Below are 10,779 nucleotides of genomic sequence, written 5' to 3'. Positions count from 1 at the left end.
TCCACTTCATTTCTTATGGATAAAATTCAGACGTCCCACACAACCTGGCCCCTGCTTACCATTCCAGGCTCATGTCTCACCACTCTCAAGTTCACTCTTTTCAGCCTAACATCATTTTTTTTTTAAAAGATTTATTTATTTTTATACAAGAACCAGGGTATAGGCCAGAGATACAGGGGATAAGAGGACTCACCAGAGACAGAGCAGAGAACAGAACAGGCAGACTGACTGAAATACACTGCTAAGGGGAGCAGTGGACGAGACAGGAGAGGTCGGCCACGCCATGTGGGACCCCTGCTGGCCGGCCAGGATTGAACCGGCGCTGCAGAGGCTGAGGACAGCTTCGCAGCGCGGCACTCTACCGCCTGAGCCACCAGGGGAGGCCCCAGCCTAACATTTTTCTGAATATAATTAGTTCAGCTATGGACTCTGCTCCCCTTAGTTCTCTACTTCTTAGAAGGGCTTCCTCTTAGATGTACTTCCTGACTCTCAAGTCTGGATTACATGCTGTGTTAACAGTAGATTACATGCTCTAAGTGTTAGCAATGTTTCCTGAAGTGATCTGCAAATTACCAGTCTGTGACTAAATAATTACAGAAATTAGAGTTTCTGGGATGTTTTTATTTTGCCTTACAAAATAATAGCAGTGGATTAGGAATTTTTTTTAAATTGGTCCTTCACCATAGAGTTAGAGAAAGACTGTTCTTTGGTACCCTATAATATTTGCTTCATAACCAGTTAAGTTGCAATCTATTTTAATTTTCTATTTACTTTTTATTCATATCCCCCACCCCCTTGAATGTAAGTGCTAAGACTTCAGAAGTAATGTCTCGTTTTTAATGGTAGCTTCAAGGAGGGTGCTTAGGTTTTTTGTTTGTTTGTTTAGTGAATGAAAGTAATAACTAAATGAGAAGCAATGGTAGAAGTGTGTTTCTGAAATCTTTGGATATCCCAGCTAGCCATCTCTGTGCAAATCATCTAATTTCTGTATTATGAGGGAGAATGCAGATTAAGAAAGTACTTTAAGAAGTAACAAATAAAAGCATTAAAAATTTGAGTGTTCCCCCCAGTCTGACCAGTTGGTGGAATTAAAAACCCTTTCCCTAGCCAAAAAAAAAGGGGGAAAAAACAAATGTATACATGCAATATTTACATAAAGTATTGCAGCATGGTTAAGAATAGATGCTCTGATTCTGCAAGTATCAATAAATTTGGTCTCAGTACCCTGTTACAAGAAATTTATGTGGGTTGTATATGTGCCATATTAAAAATTGAACCTAAGACTTCTAAAGAATATTATCTAGGCACTATTCCTTTAGCCATCATGACAATGATGTAAAAACATTTCATTTAGCCTCTGAAAACTCTGTTGTGTATCTTCCTATTAATATATATTAATAGTTACACATATAAAATTCCAAATTTGTTATTTTCAAGGGAATGACATTTTGCACATGAATAGTTTACAATTTTTTTTTTTAAAGATTTATTTATTTATTTAAACAAGCACTGGGTACAGTCAGAAGCGCGGGAGGGTGAGAGAATTTACCAGAGCCAGAGCGGGGAACAACAGGCAGACCGATGAGATACACTGCTGAGGGGAGCAGCTGGCACGGCAAGAGAGGTCTGCGCGCCATGTGGGACCCTTGCCCGCGGTCGGGGATTGAATCGGCACTACAGAGGCTGAGGGCAGCTTCACAGTCCAGCGCTCAACCGCTGCGCCACCAGGGGAGGCCCAGTTTACAATTTTTATATATATATTTATATTCAGTTCCACATAAATTATATGTGTGTATCAATCTCACATAAAACTGGGCTTAATTTATTCTTACTGATCATAATCATCTTCCTCATCTTCATCTTCCTCAGTTTCTTCATTTTCCTCAGCTGGAAGTACAGCTGCTGCTTGTGCAGTCCTGAAAGCCTGCTCCTCTTCCACACTTGGGTCATCCATTTCTGTAATTTCTGGTCCACTGGGATATTCTTGTTGAACTGGTGGTGACACTGGGGGTGTATAGTTATCTGGACTATATTTATGACCCCAGCCTATGTAGAAATTTTCAAATTTTCTGTAAGTCAAAAAAATTGGTTATTATATAATTTCCAGTAAGAAGAATATTGGTGGAGGGAAAGAAAAAAAAAAGAGGAAAAAACCTAACTCCTAAATGAGTTTCTCTTTGGGGAAAACAAAAGGCAAGTACGTAATATATTGAATAGATTTAAAATATATATATATATATTTTTAAAGATTTGGGTTTTTTAATGCATGTAAGAACTGGGGGCCTCCCTGGTGGCACAAGGGGTTAAGCACCACACTATAACGCAATCCAAAGCCTCTGCAGCACAAGTTCGATTCCTGGCCAGGGAGCAACCCACATGGCGCAGTAGACCTCTCCTGCCTTGCCCGCTACTCCCCTCAGCAGTGTATTTCAGTCAGTCTGCCTGGTCTGTTCCCCACTCTGTCTCTAGTGAATCCTCTCACCCCCCACATTTCTGGCCTGCATCCCAGGTCTTGTATTCATAAATAAATAAATCTTTAAAAAAAATTAAAAAAAAAAAAAAGAACTGGGGTCTAGGCCAGAGGTGCGGGTGGGGGCTTAAAATATATTTTAAAATATATTTTGCCTTTTTTTTCTCACTCAGTGTCAATACAACTGTCAATTTGAAGAGCAGGTAAGTCAAAAAAAGGGACCCACAATTAAAAAGGAAAAAACACTTAAAGTGCTAGAGATGAAATAGCCTTTATTAATTCTTCTACCACAGGAGATACTGTGGGCCAAACTGCTTAAACTAGTGAAGAAAATGATGGGGCCAGACCCTGACAAAATGTATCTTTCACCTAGGCCACAGCCACTGAGCTAATTATTTTCAGAAAAATAAAACAAACAAAACTTTTTTCTAAGGTTACTGTGTTTCTTAGAAAAAAAATCTAAAAGCTGCCAAACAAACTCTTGGCTGAGTGAGGAGTCTGACTGGGTTAAAAATCTATGTGTGATTTTTCAGGCCAACCATAGATAATAACAGAAGATCTATCTAGATGGCTTTGGTAGAGTGACCCATACCCTTTTCCCCCATCATCCTTGGGTCTCTCCCAGGTCATGTGAGTAGCTGACCTGACCACCCACCCAGGGCAGCATCTGTTACTCTTGGGTTTCTCTTATCCTGAGCTCAGGTTTCTATCTCCCATGGGGAAGTAGGTGGGGGAGGGAAGAAAGAAAAGGAAGAAAAAGCCGAACTTGGAATGTGACTTAAAATTGCCAGTGATAGCTTATAATTTCCGGGATTTAAACGTCACAAGAATGATTTTGTAAGTTGTCAGATACTTACTTGCCATTGGAAAAGGCATATGCTCCAGGCCAAAGGTTGGATCTAAGGATTGCAATAGCATATTGAGGAATGAGATTTGAGGACAGCCGGGTTGTCCAAGGTGGGGTATTCTGGATCTCTGTAAACCAAAGAAAAACTCAAAATCTTAATTCCTAAATGAAAAGGATCTCTGTAGTAAAGACGCAGTTCTTATAAATCTTAAAACACAACATAGAAAAAAAAGTTAAAATTTCAAGCAACTAACAGAATCAGGAGGGTATTTTATGAATACTATAGAACAATGAAATTTGAATACTTGTGTGTGTGTGTGTAGGTGTGTATGTGTCCACTGTGCAATAGAAAAATGTTTTGTTCATGGTGAGGAGGCCTATGTAGTAGAGTAATATTTGATGACCAAATGAAAGATAAAATAATTATGAAATAGAGCAAAGGATATGAGCATGAATGCTCCAAAACTGAGTAGGAACAAGAATATGAGCAGACTTTTAAAAATACCTTACATAATATTTTACTGTAACCATGCCATGCATTTATGGTCATGATCTGCAGAATGTCAGACACAAATGATACCCAAGGTAACTCAGCATTTCCAGGAAGAGCTATAGTGAACTTACACTTCCTCCCTGTGTGACCCCTGCAACTTCTGTTAGAGAGTTGGTGCTGTGGCTAGCCATATTCTTTACTCCCCACCAGCCCAGAACACATGATGGTGAAGGGGCTGAAACCTCGACACCCACTTTTTAGAGGTCTCCAACTCCCATATATTTGCCATATAATATCAATACATACATATCATATATATATAGTGTACTGTAGTATGTATACAATATAAAATACATTGTATAACAGTATATGCACATCTCTGTAATATACAATATCTACACCTCTATAATATACAATGCACAGTATATTATACAGTTTGTGTCAAACTACCTAAATCTTCAGAGATTGGTGTCAGAAGAGGAGGCCCCACTTCCTGCTCGATAGAATCAGGCTCTTCTTTTTCTTCTTCCTCTTCTTTCTCTTCATCTTCTTCTTCTTCCTCCTCACTCTTTTGTGTGGGATTGAACCAATTACAACGACCCTGGGGATGAAAATGCAATGTTTAGTAGACTAAGGAGGCCCTTAAAATGTCAGAATATTCATTTGAATTGAAGCAATTACCTACAAGAGGTCAACTTTGTGGGAATTAAGCCATTTATTCTTTCAAAATATAAACTGCTATTTTGTTTGTTCAAGCAAAGATTGTACTTTTTAATTCCAAAATTTGTCAACTTAGTAAAGTTATAAAATATTTATATTTTAAATTACTAGAATCTTAGTGAAAAAAGAAATAATACATTTTACTCGTTTATCATAAAGCATATATATGAAAGTTGTTAAGGTACTGTTATTCTCATTTGCCCTAACATTTAAAATGTCATGATAACATTAGTTACAGAGCTCTGGGGTTATAATTTCCCATTTGATTAACATATACTTAATTATCTCTTACCAAAAAATTCACAACATACGTAAATCTAAATCTTCGCAAAAATTATCAAAAAAATCCATAAAAATATTTAGTTTATTTCCATTTGAAATAGAAATTTGAGTATCACAGATCTATACTACATGGCAACTATATACTACGCTGTTATCACTTGATTTTTTTAATGGTCTCTGTTGAGAGTCTAGAGATCTCCATTTTGTATATATTTGAACATTGTAGGGAGTGTTTAATGAATATTTGCTAACTGGGTGATAAGTTGAGAATTACAAACCCCCTACCTGAGGGAGAATATGCTGTACATGATGAACCCAATTGGACAGGGATTCCACTAGGTCAATGACTTGGATACCTTCAAAATCAGGATTTTCTTCAAAGCTATCTCGTCCACCTTCTACTTCCTCCTCTTCCTCCCCTTCTTCTTCACCAAACTGATAGAATCCTAGAGGACTGACATGGGTCCCTGCTGAAATTCTGGCAATTTGTGCTCGTAAGTAATTGCTTTCATTTCCTGGGAATGGAGGGTAGCTTATGACGGGAGCATCCAATCGCCCGGTGAAAAATTTCTTGATTTTTCTTGCAATAACAATTTGTGCAGGTACAACTGATGGTAATTTCACCCATGGTCTTCCTGGTTCATTGCAAACAAAATAGACATATTTGTTGGTGCCTGTTCTACTTTCTTCTTTTGGTATAACCTGGGGAGCCTTGTGAAAGGACCTTGGTAGCTCATCTTCATCTTCATTGTCTTCATCAGCTTCACTCTCTCCGTTGTCTCTTTCTTCCACTACATCTTCCTCTTCCACCTCCTCTTCATCTTCTCCTTCACGATATTCCACTTCAGCTACAATATAATTCATTTCCATACCCAAGATCTTGCCCCAGAAACGGCATTTTTGTATTGGGTGGGTGTCAGTAAGCTGCTTGAGAGCAAGACATATTCGATAAGTCTCATCTGCGCCCAAACCAACTCCAGCTTGTTCAAAATAAAAAGCTGACTCCATTATATTTGGAAGACAATTTTCTACCTGGGAACATAAATACTGTGTAAACATTCCATCCATAAGAGAACTGCTTGCTTCCAAAAATGCTTTTTAAAACATCTTGATATTAGCTCACTTTCTCTTTCCACTACTTCTTCAACATTTTTCCCAAGATTTGATCAAACCCTACTAATTTCTAAATTTTAATTCTTCTCATATTATTTATAAATGTAACTTCCTCCACTGTGTCCTATGGCTCACCAATATATTGTTATCTTGCATGTGTGTATCTCAGGCAGATAATTTAATATCACTATGAGTAATAAAAGTTCAACATCCTCCTTTCATTAAAAATATTAAGTGACTCCTTTTACTATCTTGAATTAACCATATGTACTAAAACCTACCTACGCATATTTACAACAAAATATATTTATATGTTTATATGTTTTTATATATGATCACATATTTCATATTCTAGTCATATAATATGTAGGTTAAATAAAAATCACTATGGTACCTTTAGTGTTACATCAATTGGATAAATAACAGGAATGTAAATTAAGTGCTGAGGCGTGATTACATTTAAAGATATAGTTTAGTCATATGTTTTCCCCTACTTTTAGTAACAATTGGTCTACAGGGATTATCAGAAATACATCATGCCTCTTCTTAAATTATATCCCATTAGCATAATATGCATAATATCAAGATATGAGTCAGTTGCTTGAAAGAGTATTTCCAACAGAGTAGAAAATGTGCAACTTGATTTAAATGCTAATTTTTAATTATCTGACCATTCATTCAAGAAAATATAATAACAGACACCCAGTTCTGTACCAAGAACCTAGGAGAATATAAAGAGAAACCATTTTCTCCGATACCAAGGAACTTTAACACATAAACATACAGCAAACAGCTAAGTCTGTGAAAAACTGACACACTGAAAAAATAAGAAACTCTGAATAAGGAAATGAATGGTATGAAATGAAGATGCAAATACAATTTAGGAAGTTATAAAAGAAAGTTGCATGAAGTTAAACACATCACTCACTGGGGAGCAAAGAACCCTAAAATTAAACTATTTAAATTCACAGCAGTGACTTACTATTTCCTCTTCCAGTTCTTGGTCCGCTCCTTCCAAATTGCCCTGGAGAAAAAGTGCTTTTTGCTTCTCTGCTATTTCATATGCTGGAAGCATTTCATTCTCATTTTGAAGTGTATCTAATTTTTTACTAAAATGTGCCATCTTTACATCTTGGCTAATATTTTCAATGATGTCCACAGGATTTTCAGGACGCTCATCTAAAATCTTGGTCAGCATATTAGAAAGATGATCATATCTACCCAGAAAGAGAAAATTCCAGATAATAGCCTTGTCAAAAGCACTTGAGGAAGCATTTCATATGTTCTCTGTTTTAAAGAGATAACTGGAAACTTTCAAAACTTTTAAGTGGGTAAACACTGACAGTAACTTCTACCACATCAGAAAGAATCTATCTCAGAATTTCCTTAGGAAATGCTTCCAATATGATGTGACTATTTAGCCTATTAAAGAAAAATATATTACACAAGATACATATTTTTTTAAATCAGGAACATTTTCACATTTTCTTTGAGACTGAAAATTTTTGGTTTAGATATGTTGAAGTGCTTACGTCTATTTTTCATTTCATTTTTCATTTTACCTTTTCTATTCCCCTTCCCGTTTAAGAAATTTTCATACTGCACGCCCTACTTACACTCAGCTGAAAGAAGTATCATAAAATATTACTGACCTGTAATAACGTGATAAACTATTATTTTTGTTCTATTAAAAACACTGCTCTACTTTTTAATTTCCTAATTGAATTAGTGAAACCCTCTCTAACATCTCACTAATTCATTACATTTTATGCTTTTTTTTTTTTTTTAAGATTTATTTATACAAGCACTGGGTACAGTCAGAAGAGCGGGAGGGTGAGAGAATTCACCAGAGCCAGAGGGGAGAGCAGAGCAGGCAGAATGATAAAGTAGACTGCTGAGGGGAGCTGCGGGCGGCAGGAGAGGTGGGACCCGGGGATCGGGGATAGAGCCAGCTTAGCAACCCAAGCGCTCAACCGCTGCGCCACCGGGAGTCCCTACATTTTATGCTTCTGAGCAACTCCTACACCAAAGAAGAAATCAAAAAGTAGAGACTAATGAAAATGGGGAGACACACTACTGAACTCTATGGAATGCTCTAAAAGCAGTACCATTTGGGAAGTTCACAGGCCTGCATAAAGAGGGAAAAAAATCAAATAAACAACCTAACTGCAGCTGAAGGAACTAGGAAAAGAATAACAAACATATCCAAAAATCAGTAGAAGGAAAGAAATACTAAAATTAGAGCAGAAATAAATTAAAACAAAGACAGTCCAAATATCAGTGAAACCAAAGGCTTGTTCTTTAAAAAAAAAATCAACAACATCAACAAGCCCTTAGCTGGGCTTACGAAGGAAAGAAGACAGAAACCTGTAGGGTAAGGAAAAATGTCAAGCTTTTCTGCCCTCCCGCCATCAGGATAGATGATGGATCCTTGTCCTGAATGCATGCCTGATGGCGGGCACCTGGAGTAGGGTGTGGGCATAGGTAGATGGGATTCACCTGGGCTAAGACTGTGCTTTTAAGGGCAGCGTCACGGGGATGCCAGCAGCAGCAGAAGCCGAAAGAGAAGCCGAGAGAGAAGCAGAGAAGAAGAAGCAGAAGCAGAGAACGCCAGAGAGCCCAGATAGAATGAAGACTTGCTGGGGGCTGGGAGGACTGACAGCCTCCCGGCCCCCCAGCACCCCTGCCTGCCATATGCCTGGTGAACCCCAATAAAAGACCTGCAAAAATCCACTGAGGACTCTGACTCCTCCTTTACCCAGTCTGCATGGGATCAGAAAACCTGCACTGTGGCCAGGTCCTGACCTTACAAAACCCCAAATAAATAGAATCAGAAGTGAAAGTGGCAAAATTACTAGAGATGCTGCAGAAATACATATGCTCATGAGAACCTACTAAAACACCTCTATGCAAACAAACTGGACAACCTAGAAGAGACAGACAAATTTTTAGGTGCATACAACCTTCAAGATTGAATCAGGATGGAATAGAGAGCTTAAACAGTCCAATCACAAACACAGGAATTAAAAGAGTAATAAAAAGTCTAAGAACAAAAGCCCAAGACCAGATGGCTTCTTCAGTGAATTCTACCAAACCTTCAAAGAGGACCTAATAGTTATCCTACTCAAATGCTTCAAAAAAAAAAAAAAGTAAATGAAGATGGTGGGAAACTACCCAACATATTCTTTGAGGCCAACATTACTTTAGTCCCAAAACCAAAGACAGAAGAAAGCCAGAAAATTATAGGCTGATCAATAATTCTGATGAATATAGATGCAAAAATCATAGCAGACTGAACACAGTAGTATATTAAGAGAATCATCCCAGGGATGCAAAACTGGATCAAATCAATGAATGTCATTCACCAGATTGATAAAAAGAAAGATAAAAATCACACCACCATTCAACATTTAACATTCACTTATGATAAAAAACACTCAACAAAATGGGAATATAAGCACTAGAATTCTTAAATCAAAAACATGTGCACCTTATCACTGATAACAATTGATTACTTTTTAGAAGCATCTTGGAGAGATGCTTGAAGTTCACTGTCTTAATGGTCTCTTTCAATACCACAACTCCACAATCCCTAGGTTTTATTTCTGTGAGCCAAGGGTTTTTAAAGAAGGTGGAAGAATCCCTGCCAGCCATCTGTTTTGAGTCCTTTGATGAGTTATATTAGTCTCTTACTAACACAGATTTTTCTAATACATTTCCACGTACTCTTAGAAACACACTTTCACACAGATTAGATACTAATAGCCTCTTTTCTTTGACAACCTTTTTTTCCTCCAAGACTTACAGATTTAAGCCCGAATTGCTGCTGGTCTGCTGTAGGTAAGCCTTAGCATTCTGAATGGCAATCTCAAGCATGCTGGGGGCCACTTCAGAGGCCCCAGGCTCAGGCTGACTCAGCTCATAGTTACTGTTTGAGTCTTCCTCCTCTAAAATGTCAAATCTCAGTTCTTTTTGTTGAAAGTTGTTATTGTCCACTTCCCTTGGTTCTTCAAATAGGTGAAACTCAGGAAGCTGAGACTGCTGGAAGGTGTTTTCCTCCATTTCATCAGATGATTGTTCCAAATGGTCAGAGTGCTGTGTCTCACTCTCAGGAATCACACTGGGGGTCCTGTCTGACTGTGATGGTGACGGTGCTGCAAAGTCCTGCATGGCCAGGGCCAGGGGAGAAGGCATGGAAGAGGCCTCCCTCAGAGGGGAAGGTGGAGATGGTGCACCTGCTCCTATGACTTCACCCAGAGGTGTGCTGACTCTAGCCTGGGGGCTTGGAGGAGGGCTGCTTCTGCTCCCGGATTCAGTTTCCAATCCCTGTTCTGACTCAAAGGGCTGTGATAATTCAGGCTCAGGATCTTGGGAAGAAACTGCTGTCACGCCTTCCCATGGTGGTCCTATTTCTGCCAGTTCTTGATTTTCTTTCTCTTGCTTCAAGGAAGTCAAGTCTTCCATGGAAGTAGTAAAGAGGATAAAAACAATTCTGGAGGAAGGGAGTATGCAGATATGGAAGCAGGCTAACACAAGGCAGTCACTTTGTTGAAGTCTGTAAGGCTCCTAGTTGCTCTGCAAGTGGCAGCGTCCTATCTCTATAGCAACCCCACTTGGTTTCCCCTGACAGCAACAACTTAACACCTGTTGCTAAGAAGCTAGGGAGGAGACTAAGAAAGAAAAAAAATAGGTTTGTGATTCGGTGGAGTTTCTGCTCTTCTTCCCAGCACAGCCAATCAGAGTTGCAGGGGTTAACCACTCCTGGTTGGATACCCTAAAACAGGGGAGGGGCAGAGGGACGCAGGGAGAGAAAGACAGAGAGATAGAGAGACAGAGAGAAGAATTTCTGATTTT

The 10,779-nt window shown here is 38.6% G+C and overlaps 1 protein-coding gene across 1 annotated transcript; it reads right to left on the bottom strand.

Annotated features, from left to right (window-relative positions):
- Positions 1–1,760: 1,760 nt before the first annotated feature.
- RSPH4A (radial spoke head component 4A) lies at positions 1,761–10,389 on the bottom strand. The gene is made up of 6 exons (XM_037520965.2): positions 9,731–10,389; positions 6,908–7,142; positions 5,098–5,844; positions 4,261–4,411; positions 3,328–3,445; positions 1,761–2,069 (listed from the first exon to the last, which is right to left on the bottom strand). The coding sequence occupies exons 1-6, from the start codon at positions 10,387–10,389 to the stop codon at positions 1,829–1,831; spliced, it is 2,151 nt and encodes a 716-aa protein (XP_037376862.1). The 3' UTR covers positions 1,761–1,828.
- Positions 10,390–10,779: the final 390 nt, after the last annotated feature.

This window comes from Talpa occidentalis, unplaced genomic scaffold (genome assembly GCF_014898055.3).
Source record: "Talpa occidentalis isolate TD23 unplaced genomic scaffold, MPIMG_talOcc4v2.1 talOcc4.2, whole genome shotgun sequence".
NCBI lineage: Eukaryota > Metazoa > Chordata > Mammalia > Eulipotyphla > Talpidae > Talpa > Talpa occidentalis.
This window is presented reverse-complemented; position numbering and strand designations above follow the sequence as displayed.

Excerpts from the sequence above, each read along its gene's own strand:
- RSPH4A (XM_037520965.2), bottom strand. The coding sequence starts at position 10,389 with ATGGAAGACTTGACTTCCTTGAAGCAAGAGAAAGAAAATCAAGAACTG. Across the intron at positions 5,845-6,907 it reads AAGAACTGGAAGAGGAAATA|GTAGAAAATTGTCTTCCAAA; the intron begins GTAAGTCACTGC and ends TTATGTTCCCAG. Across the intron at positions 3,446-4,260 it reads ACCAATCTCTGAAGATTTAG|AGATCCAGAATACCCCACCT; the intron begins GTAGTTTGACAC and ends TTTGGTTTACAG.